This window comes from Gymnoscopelus braueri (genome assembly GCF_963280865.1).
Source record: "Gymnoscopelus braueri genome assembly, contig: SCAFFOLD_224, whole genome shotgun sequence".
In the NCBI taxonomy this organism is placed as follows: domain Eukaryota; kingdom Metazoa; phylum Chordata; class Actinopteri; order Myctophiformes; family Myctophidae; genus Gymnoscopelus; species Gymnoscopelus braueri.
Window position 1 is genome coordinate 1 of NW_027660951.1, and position 19722 is coordinate 19722.

Consider the following 19722-nt stretch of genomic DNA (forward strand, 5'->3'; position numbering starts at 1 on the left):
GAAAGTATACATTTGAGGAAGTAATGTGATTACATTTCATGTAATGATGTGGGTGTATCTGATTACATTAGACTACACCTATCTGTTTAGAGAGAGAGAGAGAGAGAGAGAGAGAGAGAGAGAGAGAGAGAGAGAGAGAGAGAGAGAGAGAGAGAGAGAGAGAGAGAGAGAGAGAGAGAGAGAGAGAGAGAGAGAGAGGACATGTCAATTAAGTCTCAGCTGTCCAACACAGTGGTTCTCAACCTGTGGGCCGGGGCCGTGTGGATATTGCAAGTGGGCCCCCACATTATTGGCAAAACACTACTATTTTAATGATAATATGACATTAAAATGTAAAAAGAAATCATGTAGAAACAATTTCATCATATTTTTTCTCTAAAACCTCTGATGCCGATAAACAGGAGCTTAAGCACGAGGGACTGAATAGAACATTGCGCCACTTCTCCATTGAACTCAATGAACACCATGTTCTTTTCTGTCGCCCTATTACTTTGTATGCTGGGCTCAAGCTATACTACGTTAGTTCCATTGATCCAAGCCAGAAGTAATCATCCAGTTAAATATCAAACATATTTGATAAGTATCAGAACGGCCCCGTTGGGAGGTATAAGATTGGATCTTTGAAGCGCTCACACTACATGATAATCTCGCCAGATAAATCACTCCCTATCAGGCTAGCACGGGGACCGGCCCTCCTGATAGCCGGGAGGGGTGTTCCTGACCCAAAATCACCCAAATATCCTGTATTGCAGTTGTTCTCAAAGTTCTCAGGGGTCCTTGAAGGGGGTAATATACAGCAGCATCAAATGAGTTTAACCACAGCCCTATACATCAGCTATTTGAATATAGCTGATCTACAAGCTCACAACTTATCACGATGCAGCATGATACTGATACTGACATGTTACTGACCATGATACTGACCATGATACTGACCATGATACTGACCGTGATACTGACATGATACTGACCATGATACTGACCATGATACTGACCATGATACTGACCATAATACGGACATGATACTGACCATGATATTGACCATGATACTGACATGATATTGACCATAATACTGACATGATACTGACAATGATACTGACATGATATTGAGTATTGACCATAATACTGACATGATACTGACCATGATACTGATTACTGACCATGATATTGACCATGATACTGACATGATACTGACATGATACTGACCATGATACTGACATGATATTGACCATAATACTGACATGATGCTGACCATGATACTGACATGATATTGACCACAATACTGACATTATATTGACCATGATACTGACATGATATTGATCCTAATACTGACATGATACTGACAATGATACTGACATGATATTGAGTATTGACCATAATACTGTCATGATACATACCATGATACTGACATGATACTGACCATGATACTGACCATGATACTGACCATGATACTGACATGATACTGACCATGATACTGACATGAAACTGAACATGAAACTGAACATGATGCTGACCATGATACTGACATGAAACTGAACATGATACTGAACATGATACTGACCATGATGCTGACATGATACTGACATGAAACTGAACATGATACTGACCATGATGCTGACCATGATACTGACCATGATACTGATCATGATACTGATCATGATACTGACATGATACTGACCACGATACTGACCATGATACTGAAATAGTATCATGTTGTAAGCTGTGTAGTTTGAATTGAAACATTATCAATATGTGTGTTTACAGTATGTCTATGTCTATGTCTGATAATGTCTATTAATATCTGTTCATGTCTGTTTCTGTGTGTTTACAGAGAAAGCCAGAGAGCACCTGCACAAAACAGGCCGCTTCATTGTGATTGGTGGAATTATCTCACCTGTGCACGACTCCTACGGCAAACCTGTAAGTAACTACTGAACACCATGCACGCAGATCTACAAGCTCACAACGCATCGCAATACATTGTGAGCTTGTAGATAGCTTTTTCCACTAATGTTGATACATTAGTAAAGTGAAAAGTGAAAGTGGTCAAGTGTGTCTGGGTTCTAAAAATATTGAACCAATGAAAAGTATCAACAAGAGCTTGTGACTAAATAATAACTACATTGGATCCATTGGAACACAGGTTCTTTTCTCCATTTCCTGAAAAATAAGGTTTCTGCCCAAAAGCAATGATATGAAACATAAAACGTACTCAGAACAAATGCAAAAATATACAGAAGAAAAGAGAGATATTAAATGGATCGTTTTGTTTTGGGGGAATTCAATTCTCTGTGAGCTGGTGAATGTGCTTTGTGGGGTTCTCTATCCTGATTGGATCAACACCAACACGCTCCAAAAGGGTGGTCAGGACAACAACACACACTACAGTATGTCCAACATGTCATATGCATGCTTTTACACTTCACATGTAATTTTATCCTACACCAGATGATGTAAACAGGTTGCCTGTGCACACAGCACATGTTTCTGTGTTATCATTTTAATGTTAAAGGAGCACTTCACCCATTTTCAACTTATCATCGTACAATTGGTCCTCACTAATGTTCATTTTAAGATGGTACCATTTCTTTCTACTCACTCTGTGTCTCAGAGAAAGGCTGTGGACAGTTGACTACCATAACAGTGGCATCCTTGGTAGGCAGGTTTGGTCATTTCAAACAAGATTTAAATCTTTTTATTCAATATTTTGTATTCACAAACAATGGCCTCTATTTCAGCATGCAAGCAACTGTCCATGAAGAGAAAGGCTGTAGACGGAAGTGCTCATATAATAAAATAGAAAAGCTTGTGCTCTAGACTCAAGACATACCAAAGATAGAGACCAGCTTACAGTCCAGAAGAGACAGAAAAGGCTCACACAGACGCACACTGACAAGAAATATTGAGGATCTTAATGATGCAAAAATGATGCGTAGCCTGTGAGCTAGGGGTGTCGGAAAAAATCGATTCGAATACGAATCGCGATTCTACTGTTGGACGATTCAGAATCGATTCTCATTTTAAAAAAATCGATTTTCAAAAAAAAAATATATATATATATCTTGGATTTACCTTTGTGTGTTTACATTATTATCAGTTGATAAAACCTTTACAATTATAAAAGCTACATAAATGTACTCTGTTCTCATGACCACAGATTGGAGTAGATCCTGAAATCCTATGTTTTGAATCAAGAATCGTTTTGAATATTGAATATTCACAGCCCTACTGTGAGCTAGTTCAGGCAGATAAACTCGAGAGGTTTACACGCATGTGCAACTCTATGTGGGCGATGCCTGATGACATGTCTCATAGTACATGCCTATGTACTGTATGTGACGTGTCAAGCAGCTGACCAAATTGGCGGTCCATTTAAAGGGATATTTTACTTTCAAACATGTTTGGGGTCATTTAAATGTCTACTCTGGCTTTTGTGAGCACCCCAGATAGTTTTTTCTTTCTTTTTTTTGGAAAATGCTCACGTATTAGAAGAACAAAATATCAGTCTCCAGAACCAAGGATGGTTGTTTTCGATGAATCTATCATGGTTAAAATGGAGTTTGAAGTTACAATGGGTTTGTATAGGAAGGGTCTGATAAAGTTAATATCAAATATCTAAATCAAGCAACTTAAAAACTGTCTGGGGTGCTCACCTGAGTAGACGTTAAAATGACCCCAAACATGTTTGAAAGTGAAAAATCCCTTTAAGCTCACCTGATTCATCTTACTTCCTCTTGCTGTCAATGCCACTGAATGTTGTATGCACTTTGTTTGCTCCAGCACCACCCTACCTCTCTGCTTTCTCTAAGGGCTCTGTTTTCCCCTGGGGGGGTTTGTTATAGATGTATATATCTCCCTGCTCTTAAATGGTTGTCTTACAATATGTGCTGAGCAAGGAGTAATGAATAGCAGAGCCTTAACGCCACGATCAAATATAATATTCACAATTGTATTTACATTTTATAAATAAAAAATTGTTAGCCTCATAGCATAATTGCCATAGTCATATTTTAAGGTTTGCGGAAAAGACGAAAAAACACTATCTGCCTAAGTCAAAGAGATGACCTAGGCAAAAAGTGTTTTTTCGTCATTTCCTAAGTCATATTTTATCTGCCTTTATTTACTAACTCTACTCTCCTAACACTGCTGCTTCACCCTGCCTTATTGCCCATGTCCTCAGCCTATCAAAATGCTTGTTGCATTCAAAAATCACTTTCTGCCTCAGTCATCTCTTTGACTTAGGCAGAAAGTGATTTTGGAATGTAACAAGCATTCTGATTGGCTTAGGACATCGGCAATAAGGCACAATGGTGCAGCATTGTTAGGAGAGTAGAGAAGAGAAAATGTCAATTTGATCGAAAAGTGACTTATAGGCAATTATACTATGAGGCTAACAAAATGTTCTTAAGCTATTAATGTTCTCAATCTGTTCGTGAGTTATCTAACTGAAATAGATTTATTTACCAAGTGAAACGGGTGATAGTGACATGAGAGCTGGTGATGGTAACTCACTTTGTAAATACATCTCATAGCTGGAAACCTTGTATGTTCAAAACCGTTAACTTACTTTTCATGAAATGGAAAAAAAGAACCAGGGTTGTAATGGATACATGTTTCTCTCCCCAAAATAGTGAAAATATCAGATCTAAAAGCTCACAACGCACCGCACTGTGCTGCATTGTGAGCTTGTAGATCTGCTATTCTCGCGCCTTTTGCATGACGCTCTTGTACGATACAACGATCACCCATCTATCTATTAATCCATCCTAAGAGCCTCAATATGTTTTGTAATTATTGAACTGCCCCCCCTTATGTTTAATTTATATTTGTGATACGCCAGTGTCGTGGGCCAAAGATTTGCAGATCTACAAGCTCACAACTTGTAGATCGTTGTGACTGTCTATTTTTGGCGCATGACACCGTTTGTACGACAAAGTATAACCCAGGCATTGTTGAAGCACAGCATCGTTGCGTTGCACTGCAGCTGTGTTCTCGCCTTGTTCTCTGCCTGCTGGACTTAATGGGATTCCTGTCCTACTTTTGCTGCCTGTGTAGAAGATGGGAGTTTATGAATAATAAATGATACAGTAGATACAGTACAGTAACACACTGCTGTTCCACTTTCATTGGATTTCATGGATTATTTCCATGAAGAACCATGACAAACATCATCCTTCCGTTCTTTTTATTTGCCAGCTATCATGAGCCACCAGTATGTCAGCCATACCCACCAGTATACCAGTCATGTCCATAGGCCTGTCACAATTATTACATAATTGCAATTCATTGAGATAATCACAATTATTTTGTGCATAATAATCATTTCCATGTTACATTTTTTTTTTAACATTTTCAAAAATAGTGGAAATGGCAGATCTACAAGCTCAAAACACGTGACACGATTTGAGCTTGTAGATCGGCTATTTCAACAATTCATGTTTTTATAAAGTTATTCAATTATGTACGTTTATTTGTATATTAGTTTATTCATTTACAGAAATTACATTTTTATGTTCAACAACAGAAACGCAATTAAACCGCTAATCGCAATTATTTGAGCGATGATTAATTGTCAAGTAAAATGTCATAATCGTGACAGCCTTACCAGCCATGTCCAATGCCAATAAAGTTATTTAAAGCAGACAGTGTACCGGATGTGGGCACTATGCGTTGCCATGTTAATTGTATGTCGGACATCGTTGTTGCAGTTACCTCTGTCCGACAGGAGAGGGAAACAACGGACATAACAGATTGTAGCTTTAATCCCGAGTTAAAGTTCTATTGATTTGTTGAACGTGTTCTGGATGTTCATCAGTTAGTTTGTTGTAGGATGTATTAACACATTCATTGCCAGGTATTAATTCATTATTTCCAGCATCCTCATTCTGGGAAAACCTTTCGAGAAAATAGCCGCTGTGACGCCTTGTGAGCTTGTCGATCGGCTATTTTCTGTGAAGATATTTACTGTAGATCGAAAACAAAAAAGTAATCGCTATAGAGCCCTGAGGTGTGTCAGTTAGTTAGTTTTTCTTGTGTGTTGTTTCAGGGTCTGGTGAACAGCAGACATCGTCTCACCATGTGTCAGCTGGCTGTCCAATCGTCTGACTGGATCAGGTCTGGTTCATTTGATTCCACTTTCACTCAGTCTTTAATGTTGTCTTTTACGTGAGCTCAGTGGTGTAAAGTAACCAAGTACATTTACTCAAGTAAGTGTTGAGGTATTTTTACTTTTTAGAGTGAAATGTTGTACTTTTACTCTACTACAATTATTTGACAACTTTAGTTACTTTATAGATTTTGATTATTATTACAAAACATACATTAACCACTTTAGCTTCGTATACATTTCGGCCATTTGAAAATATTTTCAGCTGATTTTTATACATTTGATACATTCTGCACAATGAGTACTTTCTACTTTTGGTACTTTAAGTACATTTTTATACCAATACTTTTGTAGTTTTACTCAAGTAAATTTTGAATTACAAACCTTTACTTGCAGTATTGATAATTTTACTTAAGTGAAAAATTTGAGTACTTTTTCCACCACTGCGTTTACTGAAGAAGAGAGTTTGCTTTTATTAAACCTGTTGCATCTCATGTCTGACTGGAGGAATGTTTAGGTTGCCCTGCAGCAAATGTATCTCCTATCCTGATCAAAGTATGTTTGGTACAGTATAATGTTAAGTATAATGGTCAGTATACTGTATTCGTTGCTGTCAGGCAGAAACCTCTTATGTCCTGCATATTTTAACTTTTTGTGTGTTTTCGTAAATTAATACCCTACTTGATCATACTACATGTGTCTCACAAAAATAGCAGATCTACAAACTCAAAACATGGCGCGAAGCGACACGGTTTGCATGTCCGATGACCTTCACTTTGGAGGTGTAGCCTTTAAAATGTGATGAAGGTCTAACGACCGAAACGTCGAAATAAAGAGCTACATTTTTTTGCAAGTTCCAGATGGTTAAGTCTTTGACTTAACCATCAGAGATCTCCTCCTCAATTTGAATCCTGAAGAGTAACAGTTTTGGACATACTGTATGAGGTTTCCACCCGACGGAGACGATATGTAGTATATTTACAGGACCTAATATTTACTGTACAACAATGTAAACCCAGCTAAAGTGTGGCTGTGGACCTGTCAAATACATAAAGTCTGTAGCTGTTACTATTAGCTGTTATTTAATTTAGTTGATTAGGTTATACAGTATGACAATAAAAGCAAGGCAGTCAGGTAATTAACTGTCAATGATAGATGATGATCGATGATGATGATGTGATGAATGATGATAATAACGACTATTTTCCTAGAGGTCTTTGATGTGTTGCCAGCAAAAATGCTGCAATAATCCATAATTATTGACCAGGCAGCTTCCAACAGTAATAAACCAATACAGCCATAAAGCACCACAAAACAAAGACCAAATTAAGTCTGGCATTAAGTTCCTAAAGGAACATTCAGGGCCCTATCATCCACCTCGAGCTGTCTCCTATTTAACCCATTAATACCTGGAACGCATCTGTGTCACTTTAGATTTCTTTGGCTATTCAAAAATAGCAGATATACAAGCTCATAGCGCGGCACCGAGTGCCGCGCTACGAGCTTGTATATCTGCTATTTTTGAAAAATCTTGAATTTTTTATTTTTAGATTTTTTTCCAAAAACTGTTAAGATTTAGATTTTTTTAAATTATCGCCTCAGGTCTTAATGGGTTAACCTCATATCGCTGCCGTTCAACAACGCAAATGATATCTTCCCCCACAGCGCGAAACGCAAAAACGTAAGATTCACAGCACCGTGCGCTGACTTTGCTCCTAGAGGTCTGGTTCATCTTAAAGTGTGGTGTGTTATTGCGCAATTAGAAGTAGAACACTGATATCGTATCCACAGACTTTACACTTTGCGAATAAGACGACCCCTTAACCTCGTCTTATACACGAAGCCGCCGTTGCGCCTCTGTTGCACGATAGCAAAATAGCACTGGGGCTACTAAGTTAGGACGTAGCCCCAGACGCAACCCCCTCGTTTCTAAACTGAACATGAGGCAGGTTTTGACCTTTTAACGCATACACGGGCAACTAGCAGCCCGGGGGCCACATGCGCCCCCCACCTTCACTTAATGCAGCCCGCAGGTTAATATCGAATTACTGATATATTATTGATTTCAGCTATTACAATTCCAAACATGCAAACATGACCCGCTTTAATTACTATATTATCAGGGGTGCACATAACTGGTGCGCAGGTGCGCATGCGCACCCAAAATAAATAATGCGCACCACATCAGACGACGCGAGGCGCTTTTGCGTACCAACAGCTGGGACAGGAATTTCCAAGCTTTTATTTTTTAGCAAAACTAAAAAATAAAAGCCTGAAGATCGAGGCTAGGAATTTACTTCCTGAAGCAACACTCACACAATCACGCTAAAGCACGCGTCGGCCCCATGTACAGCCATTAGGCGCAGGGGGACGCATGCTGTGATTGTGTGAGCCTCGCATCCTGACACACAGACAGGCTGCGACTCGCAGCTCGCTGCACGCAGCGGCTGTTAGAGGCACTCGTCACCGATGATGAACGCAACGTAATGGTGCAAAATATGCCGTGAACGTCCCAATTTGGCGGATAAAAGCAGCGCAGCACAGGGCAGGGGAAAAAAAAACGGCGAAAATCTGCGGAATTTGGAAGCAGAGCGTCCTTTTCTCTCGCGCAGCAAACCCCCCCCCCCCCCTCCCCCCCCGTTGACAAAACTGTCCCGGTGGGCACCGGGCTGAACCCCACCCCCACCCCCCCCGTTGACAAAACGGGACGGGACCATTTATTTGGTGCGCACCAAGTCACATCTCCAGGTGCTCTTCTGAGTACTAGACCTAAAAAGTTATGTGCACCCCTGTATATTATAGTCTATATTAGTAGCTTAATGACTAGTATTAAAATTCTATTGTCTTTTTTATGTCCAATTTATTTGTGTTAAAGTTCATGAAGTTAACATAAGTATAACTAAATGCATTTGAAATAAAATATAAATGTTACTTTTCAGGATTCCAATTCAAAAATAGCACAAAAGAAATCTGGATTCCAATAAAAAAATAGCAAAAATAGCAGATCTACAAGCTCAAAACGACTTGAGCTTGTAGATCGGTTTTCTGCTTGTAGATCAGATTTCTGCTACTTTTGTGTGACATAGAGTGGCGAAAAAGTTCGCCATTCTATACGGCGAGACAGTATATGCAATGTGGGCCTCTGGAGTGAGTGGCCCTCTCCATCATCAAAGTTGCCCACCCCTGTTTTAACGCCATGGCCAAATAACACCAAGCCATCTAGAGCAGGATATGAAGACCCATAAACAGCAGATCTACCGGCTCACAACACATCACGATGCAACGCGTTGTGAGAGCGTAAAGGAAGCATTGGGCTAACGATGGTGTTGATGTTTGTTTACAGAGTGGATCCATGGGAGAGCTACCAGAACACATGGCAGACAACCTGCAGCGTACTGGAACACCACCGTGATCTGATGAAGGTACGATCCATCATCATCATTACAGGATGTTATGACGTAAATATGAACTAGTGTTGGGTAGAGTAGACAGACATACTGTCCTTGTTGGTGTAAGTTGTTATGTTGTACCAACCTGCACAATATAATATGTTCCTTTAGTAAACTACACGTTTAACTGACTGACAGAGTTTTAAATGTGGTGTAATATTAGTTTTTGGTTAAAACAAAAAAAGTATTGTTAAAAGGTTAAAGCTCTATATTGTGATAGTAATCACTGCTATAGGGTGTTCACTCTAGCTCATAAAAAAAACGAGTACTCATGTTTTAGCTAAAGGTTTACAGTGTTCTATTCAATTAATTTTTTTCATTCATTCATTGATTTTATCCTGTATCCTGTATGAGTTATCTCTTTCCTGATTGGATGAAATTGGAAATGTATTGTTTCCTTAAGAGCTGGAGAGACGGGTTTGTTCCCCTGTTACGGAACAAACACTCTATAGCAACGATTACTATCACAATATAGAGCTATTTAACTCTTATTAAACATAAAATACTTTACGCCTCCTTTTAACTGATCTCAGAGTTGAACTGGTTCAGAGTTATAGAGCACCAGTTCTATACAGCACCAGCCTTTTATTATTCTATGCAGCTGTAACCATAGAAACAGGGACCATTATCAATGTGATCAGTTGTTGTCTCCTCCAGGCCGAAAGGCATGGCGAGAGAGTATGTTTTGCCCCTTGTCCGTCCGTCCGTCCGTCCGTCCGTCCGTCCGTCCGTCTGTCCGTCCGTCCGTCCGTCATTCTGTCTGTGTACAGCTAATCTCCGACACTGTTGGCTTGATCGCAGCGAAACTGTGCACACACACTCCCTGGATTCCAATTCAGAACCTCTGCCCCAAAGTTTTCACATGGGCCTTTTATAGTGCCACCAGGAGGCCGATTTGTGCAAAACACATTTTTTGACAGCACTCCTACAGATTTTGTCGAAAAATCCCATAAAACGGTACACAGTATCTCTACAGTCATTAAACGAAACTGGTCTTTCAGATTTTTCAGATTCCATCCTGATTGGCTAAAATTGGCTTCCAAAGTTTGCAGGAGTGCTCTGTTTTCAACAAAATGCCTCAAATCATGAACACAGCATGCAATTTCCGTGGAATTTTGCACACACATTCCCATTAGGTCGAGGAAGAAATGACACTTGAATTTTTTCAAAATAGCCTCATGGTGGCGCTATAACAGGCCGATTCGTGTTTTTACCTATAACTGCACCGATCTGTGTAAAACTTTGTATGCACACTTTCTAGAGGCCAAGGACAAACCTTTGCCCTGCATTTTTCACATATGCCTTTTATAGCGCCACCAGGAGGCCGACTTATGTAAATCCATTTTTCGATATTAAGCCTAAAGATGTTATTCAAATTTCACGCAAATCGGTACGCATGATCTCTATAGTCATGTGATCAAGACGGATCAGTTCGATTTTTCATATTCCATCCTGATTGGCTAAGATTGACATCTAAAGTTTGCAGGAGTGGCCCGTTTTGAACAAAATGCCGCAAATCATGAACGCAGCGCCTGATTGCGGTGAAACTTTGCACGCACATTTGCACTACGTTGAGAAACAAATGCCACCCTTTTAACATTTCCCTATTATAGCGCCACTAGGAGGCCAATTTTTGCAACACTTTTCTTTATATCATTTTGTTCAAACATCATGCAAATCGGTACACATTATCTCTATAGTCAAGATGGTTCCGTCCAATTTTTCATATTCCATTGGCGAATTCCGAACATTGCTGGCCCACAATAACCTATCTGACCTGGCGGAGACCTGTGCTCCGAGGAGCACTTTTTCTAGTTTTTTATGTACCATGTTTATGAAGTCATCATGTGAAATGGATACAAAAGCTGTCAATCATCCTTCATTTGATCTGTTTTTTGTTTCGTTTTTGCTTTCCTCAGAGAGTCACTGGCTGCATCCTGTCTAATGTCAACACGCCATCAACGACTCCTGTGATTGGTCAGCCACAGAACGAGACTCCGCCCATTTACCAGAACCAGAACAACATGATTCACAAGCCCACTCCCGGTGAGCGAATATTAATGCTGTCGTATTATGCATAAATTAATATTTAACCCATTAAGACCGCAGCATCTGTCATTTTAGATTTTAACCATTTCATTTTTTTATTTAACCATTATTTTGTACTTTGGCTATTCAAAAATAGCAGATATACTTGTAAGCTCATAGCGAGAAACATATCTATGAGCTTGTAGATCAGCTATTTTTGAAAAATCGTAGCCTGGCATTACTAAAATCGCAGTCCTAAAACTTTGATGTCCTCACTAGTATAGTAATACATCTATTAACTAGTTCAACCAGGTCTATTCGGTGTCTCTAGTAGCAGTTCATTCCAGGTCAGTCATTGTGTCCATCTTAAAATAGCTCTGCCTTACATTAAATAAAAGATAAAAGAACATTGTGACTGTAGAAGACGGCTGTTTGTGTATCATCGTGTGTGTGTGTGTGTGTGTGTGTGTGTGTGTGTGTGTGTGTGTGTGTCTGTGTGTGTGTGTGTGTGTGTGTGTGTGTGTGTGTGTGTGTGTGTGTGTGTGTGTGTGAGTGTGAGTGTGTGCGTGTGAGACTGTATCATCATTAGTAAATGGACCCTTCCTGTTCTGTCTCCTCCACAATTCAATATCTGTCAAATACGTCCTGTCTTCTCTCACAGAACAAAGTGTTCAGCCTCCACACAGCTTTCTGCTCGGTGTCTGAGTTCGATATCCAAATGCTGCGTATCGTTTACAATGTATATCCTTTTGGGAACAGGAAGGTCTAATGTTTCAATATCTAGACTATACAGAATATTATTTGTCAATCCTTTTCACATTTCACGTCACAGCCTAGACGTGAAATCATCCGCTATCTTACAAAGCATCATATTCATTTTCAAACCACTGACATAAAGGTGTCATTTTGGGGTTTTTGATGCTGGATAGGTTCTTTTATAAAGAAAGCGGTCACGTGTGAAGAGATGTCTTATTTTTGATTTTGTATCTGCTGTAGGAAGTCTAAAGTTTAAACGGGCATGAATCACTAGGCTGATTTTGTATTTTGTTTTCCAGTGCAGGTATAAAAACTGCAGCAGCTTCAAAACATGGCAGGCTAGTAAGCAACACAACTGCAGCTAATGAAATTAATAATGAGCCTGTTAAACTTGTGCAAGCAGAGACAGTAGTATACAGCAGTGGTTCTCAACCTTTACCAAAATAAACGTATTTGAATTGGGGACCCCCCAAAATAATCAAATTTGACTGGGGACCCACCACCCTGACAAGCACTTGGAATTGTAGGAGTTTAGTTTGACTCAGTTCCACAGATTTTGTTTGTTTTGCTTCATTCTTCGGAAATATTTGACAATTTGGCCAATGTTTGACCATTTTTTATAGTAATTGTTGATTACTTTTGACGCAGTAATGGTTTTATTTAATTATTGTCATTTCAGAGGTATTAAAAGGCCTTAGAAGTCCTTAAATTGTCACTTTAGAAATGTGCAGATACCCTGTACACTACTGTATGTTGGTTTGTTTACTGTTGATTGAGGAAACCGCCAAAAATCTTTTGGGGGACCCCCCACAGGTTGAGAACCACTGGTCTACAGTATTGTTAGTGCAGTGACTCACCTCCACCTCACTGTGTTTGTGTGTGCAGTCAAACTGTGGGGGAAGGTGACGGAGAATCTGGGCAAGATCTGCTGCGTTCGCCCTCACATCGATCGCTTTACCTTCGTGGGTGAGTGGGAAACACACACGCACACACACACCCACACGCACACACACACACGCACACACACACACACACGCACACGCACACGCACACGCACACGCACACACACACACAATATAGTGTGAGGTTGATTACTGTGTTACTATAAACTGTTATAAATGTACATTTATTAAACTTTATGATTTTTAAATCTGACTGATGTTTGTCCTCTTCTGTCAGATGAAAACGCCAACCTGGGAACTGCTGTGAGATACGAGGAGATTGGTGAGTTGAGTCGTTTAATCTACCAACAATTCACAAACTGTATTCATCAGAATATACCAGTATACAGTCTCTATGGAGCTGCATTCCCAGATAGGACAGTACTGTGCTATGTGGGACTCAAACCTGTGATGTGATTGACACACTATAACGTTAGAATGGTCCCATGCACCATGTGTTGCATCGCAACGCATTGTGAGCTTGTAGATCGACTATTTTCAAATGGCCGAAATGTATATAGTATGAAAATGTGTGTTTTGTAATCAAAATAGCTAGTAACTAAAGTTTTCAAATAATTGTATAATATTTGCCTGAGATGTAGTGGAGTATAAGTAAAAGTACTGAAAATTGGAAATACTCCAGTAAAGTAAAAATACCTCAAAATTGTACTTAAGTGCAGTACTTAGTTACTTTCCACCACCGCCTTACACCAAAGTGGCGGGTCCATAAAATGTAAACGTTTGAGAACCATTGCCATACACAACTGTTTTCGGGGTTACGCTGTATTTGAAGCTGTTTGAGGAGTCCATGTTGACGTTGTTTGTTTGTTTGTTTGTGTGTTTGTGTGTCTTTGTTGTGTAGAGTTACGCATCCTGCTCCTGTGTGGCAGTGACCTTCTGGAGTCCTTCTGTATCCCTGGACTGTGGAAGGACAGCGACGTAAATACAAATTAATCCCTACATAACAAAACAAAACAAAACGTCACGTTTGAAACGAATGTCTGCCTTATGCATGTTATGCACATCAACAGCAGTATATCTCTCATGTTATGTACATAAAACAGTTAGATATTAGGTATGTATCTCAGAAAACAATGACCCACTACAACGTAAACTCCAAAACATCTATCCACCGTTGGCAGTTGGTTCAGAATGCTGCAACTCAGCTCTTAACCCATGAAAGGGATAGTTCACTCCCAAAATAACTTTTTTTCTATCGATTAGTCACCCCATGGAGACTTGGATATTGTTTTGTTTTTGTCGCATTCCTAACCAATAATGTGATGGCTTGGGAATGCAACAAAAACTAAAATATCCATGAATTCAATTCTTCATTGGGTGACTAATCGATAGAAAAAAAAAATTTGGGGGTGAACTATCCCTTTAAGACCTGTGGGCGATTCTACAAATGCCTTCTACATCAGTAGTTCTCACACTTTCAAGATTTTTCAAAAATGTTCAAAAATAGCAGTATTGTATATCTGCTATTTTTGAATAGCCAACGCTACAATCTAAAATGACACAGATGCTTTCCTGGTTTGAATGGGTTAACTGGCTCCAGAAATTGACCACATAACACCTACTGTACAGTATGCTAGCCTCTTTGCACTGGCACTGGCCCATTTCCTTTAGAATTGATTTTAAAATTGTATTACTTACCCACAAGGCCAGGTCCGGTCTTGCCCCCCTCCTACATATCGGGTTTACTCATCCCTTATGAGCCAACCCGCAGAGCCTGAGATCCTCAGACAAAGCACGGCTGGTCATTCCAAAGTGACGCTTTAAAAACTAAAGGTAACCGTGCTTTCGCGATCAGAGCGCCGACACTTTGGAATGCTCTACCCGAGGAGATCAGGCTTGCTGAGTCTGTGCCCCTGTTTTAAATCCCTCCTGAAAACTCACCTTTACAAAGCTGATTTTAACCCCCAGCCCTCTTAGTTTTAATGTTTGTTTTATGTTAGTGTTATGTATTGGACTTTGTGTTGTGGATTCTTCTGTCAGGGCGCAGTCACACCACACTGGAATTTTACCTATGATGGCGGATTCTGTATTAAACTTCGGCGTGACCGCGGCCATAGGGCATGTGAATGAAGTTTAATTCTACCTATAGGGTGGATTCTGCCAATGCTTTTCAATGGGAATGGAGCGTTTTTTTTTGACTAAAAGCATTGGCAGAATCCGCCCTCATAGGTAACATTCTAGTTCGGTGTGACTGCAGTCACTGCACCCTTAAGCACTTTGTGAAATTGGTCTTGATGAGTGCTATACAAATAAAGTTTATTGTTATTATTATTATTATCATTAATGTATGTGAACGTTTGGTTTCAGATGGAGGTGATCGTGGGGGACTTCGGGATGGTGGTGGTCCCTCGTGACGGAGCCGACACCGACAGAATCATGAACCATTCCTCTGTCCTCCGCAAACACAAGGCAAATACATAATTCACCAGAAATGAATGTATAACTTTCCAGTAGTAGAAAGCATGGTGTCATGGTGGTCCGTTAACAGTTTATAAACTATAAAAAAAAAAAGACATGCATTAAATCAAATGACAGCATGTGGTTCTACCCTACGGAGAGGCTCTATAATTAGACTGTCATGTTGATTATTATAATCCACTTAGCATTTATCACACTGCTGATAATCTGGCTTAAATCCCTCTAATCCTACAATTGGGCGTGTTAAAATGATTTGTGTAACATACTGTGACACTCATCTTTAGAATGATTTGTAGCTGCAGATGGGAATTACTTTAAAGGGATAGTTCACCCCCAAAATGACTTTTTTTTCCTATCGATTAGTCACCCCATGGAGACTTGTTTGTTTTGTCGCATTCCTAAGCCAATAATTTGATGACCGGCAGCGGTTCCGGTAGGAGACACAGAGAGTCTCATTTGTGTCCTACTGGAACCGCTGGCTACCGGTCCACTGGTCATCAAATTATTGGACCCCAAAAATTAACTGTGGTCTCCCTGTCTCTTCATTAAACAGAAAATACAATTTCAGCCAATCAGGAGAGAGAACCCATGTTTCAGCTTCAATTTTATAGTGTTCCAGTTCCAATTTTGTCTGCTCATTTTCTGGTTTAATTACTTCCACATTCACTTGTTTATCCTGTATGAGTTCTCTCTCCTGATTGGATGAAATTGGTATCCTGACTTGAAAATGTATTTTGTTTACTAAAGAGCTGGAGAGAAAGGGAGACCACTGTTACTGAACAAACACTATAGCAATGATTACTATCACAATATAGAGCTATTGAACACTTATTTTAACAAGAAATAATCACTTACACTACTGTAGCTTATGTGGAACTGATGATTCTTGTGCTTTGAACTTAATTAATAGCATAAAACTGTAAATGTGATGGGTTTGTTCAGTTCATGTTGTGTTGTGTTGTTCATATTGCGTGTTGTTTATGTTGTGCCGTGTCTCTTACAGGACAACATCATCGTAGTGAAAGATGACATGAACCATCCCATGTCCATCGTCAGTTCAACCAAGAGCAGGTATACCGCTCGCCATTGAGCCAGGCATTCTCACAGCACTGTCCACAGCTAGACACTTAAACCACTTTATTACACGGCTTGGTTGAATGCTCGATTCTGATTGGTCAGTCATCGGTCATTATTTCTGGATAATGACCGATGAGGTCTATAACGGACCGCTGTGTAATCAGAGACTCAGAGCACCTGCTTGTGCCAACCTGCGCTGCTTGGTTGTATGCTTTATCCAAATTATTTTGGTTGGACCCCAGATGATCAGCTTATGCAACATTGCAACACAATAAACCAACATACAGTATAAGTGTATACAGGGTATCTACACATTTCTAAAGTGACAATGTAAGGACTTTTAAGACCTTCTTATTACCAAATTGTCAGATATTATGTAAGAAAGAGGCAAACATTGTGAAAATAGCCGATCTACATGCTCACAACGTGCTGAATAATAACCTGTAAAGCATGATCACTAGTTTTGTCCCGAGACCCGGCCTTGGTCTAATTTCTCTTTTGGGTTTTGAGATAAATAGTTTGAGAGTCACTGCTTTACAACAAACACATGCCCTGTGGGGCTCACAAGCCTTACAGTTTCCCCACACAAATTCAAAGCATTTGAGAGTTCAAGTTCATCACAGACACCACAGACCCACTTCAACTAATGAGCAGTACTGTAGTATGATCAAGTAGGGCATTCAAAAAGTTTAAATATGAAGATAAGAGGTTTCTGCCCAACAGCAACAATATATAGTATATAGAAACGTTATCATTATTTTTAAAACATATATTTCTTATTAAAAATCAGAAACCTTGCTAACCTTATGGTATGGTCATGACTCAAATCAATTTAGTCAATTTACTACTGTCTCCTGTTTCTCTGTCCTCTCTGTCCCCTGTTCCCTCTGTCTCCTGTTCCCTCTGTCTCCTGTTCCCTCTGTCCATCCTCTCTGTCCCCTCTGTCCTCTGTCCTCTGTCCCCTCTGTCCCCTCTGTCCTCTGTCCTCTGTCCCCTGTCCCCTCTGTCCTCTGTCCTCCAGACTGGCCCTCCAGCATGGTGATGGTCATGTGACTGACTACCTGAGTCAGCCTGTCATCGACTACGTCCTGCAGAGTCAGCTCTACATCAACGCCTCCGGATAGAAGCCCTGTGACCCCTGACCCTTAACCTCTGACCCCTACACACCCCCGCCCTCACCTGTACAGAAGCCCCTCCCCCCTGACCCTTAACCCTCAAACTCTGACCTCTCACGCCCACTGCCCTCAACCAGTGGTGGACAAAGTACTCAGCTCCAGTAATACTTGAGTCAAAGTATAGATACTCCTGGTCAAATATTATTCAATCAAATATGTAATCGTGTTGAAGTACTGGAGTACTTGCTTTTAAAGGTGCTTAAGTATACAAAATACTGTATCAATGCATTGCTGTATTGAAATTGTCTCCCTCAAAAATAGTGAAACTAGCTGATCTACAGTATAAGCTTGGCTATTTGTTAAATAAAGCTTAAGTGGTCATGTATTATATAATATTGAAATGTAGAGTCAAAAGTGCAATATTTGTCTTTGAAATGTAGTGAAGTAAAAGTCATAAGCTTCCAAAAAAACAATGCTCAAGTAAAGTACAGATACTCAAAAAAAAAGTGCAGTACTCAAGTAAATATCTGTAGTTTCTGTCCACCACTGGCCCTCACCCCCTTCCTCCTCTGCTTGTCCAGCATCCATAAGGAGGGTTAGATTTTCATCTCCCTTCACTTCCTGTGTCATGTGATTTGGGGGCGGGACCACAAGGGGACAGGCCACCAAAAGGGTTCTAATAGGCTCTATGCACAGCAGCCATATTGGAAAGAATTTGGGCCTCTTCTTACTTCCTTCACAGGTGTTACCAATGATTCTAATGAAGGCTCTGTTCCATTCTGGTCAAACAGAGGTCAGGGTGCTGATATTGTGCATGTTGACTCACTGGAAACACTCTGCTACACCAGTGGGTCTCAAAGTATGGTTCCCTTACGGGTGAGTTACGGGTGTGTAACTCTGAGAGTGTACAAATCGGGTCCATTTGGTTCCATTTGTACACTCTCAAAGTATGGGAGTCCTTGAATTTCAAAGGTTTGAGAACCACTGTGCTACACTAAATGGAACAGAGCATTCATTAGAATCATTGGTAACACCTTTGAAGGAAGAAAGGAAGAGGCCCAATTTCCTTCCAATACTGTATGGCTGCTGTGCATAGAGCCTATTATTATTATTTTAGTCATTTTCTCCCAATCAACCAACAGAAGGGGGCAGCCCCACCCATCTGGGGCCGGGGTTGAACTAAATCAAGCACGCCTGACAATGTGGGTGAAGTGAGGTGAGGCAGGAGGGTGCGCTCGAATTCTCTCCTACAGCGATGTGGAGTCCACACGCACGCACGCACACACACACACACACACACACACACACACACACACACACACACACACACACACACACACACACACACACACACACACACAGAGGCCGACCTCTTATAAACTTTTGTTTAATTGAAAAGGTTACCCACTATGACTTTTAGCTGGAATGAAAAGCTCTCAGATATTCATGGAACGTGATCAGACAGCAGTGGATTGCTCACAGCATGGATGATCTCAGGGGGAAAACCATTGTAGGGATGTAGAAAAGAATGTCGATTTTTATTATCATTTTTTTTGTCACTGGAATTCAACGAGTTTTGGAAAACGACACATTAAGGAGTTTAATTCTGGTTTCGACAGGTTTGAAGGCGCAATCATGTCCGCCTGGAATTCAATGTAAAGACAACAGTAGAGAATCAGGGAGCGCAGTAACATTTTTTTTGTTATATTTGAACACTAAATATTCTTAAGTCTGATTTCTACTTTGTCGTATGACAGTGTCACGCACCGAAAATAGCGTACGACGAAGTACAAACGAAGCACTAGACTGCA

At 40.2% G+C, this 19722-nt stretch overlaps 1 protein-coding gene across 1 annotated transcript; it reads left to right on the forward strand.

Moving 5' to 3' along the window:
- Positions 1 to 1831: 1831 nt before the first annotated feature.
- Positions 1832 to 17920, forward strand: LOC308081024 (nicotinamide/nicotinic acid mononucleotide adenylyltransferase 2-like; the record flags this gene model as incomplete). Its single annotated transcript, XM_080457432.1, has 10 exons — positions 1832 to 1920; positions 6047 to 6114; positions 9450 to 9528; positions 11475 to 11601; positions 13225 to 13305; positions 13519 to 13563; positions 14143 to 14219; positions 15609 to 15710; positions 16723 to 16790; positions 17818 to 17920. Coding segments are annotated over 10 exons (839 nt in total), but the record flags the coding sequence as incomplete, so codon positions are not given.
- Between the last annotated feature and the right edge of the window lie 1802 nt (positions 17921 to 19722).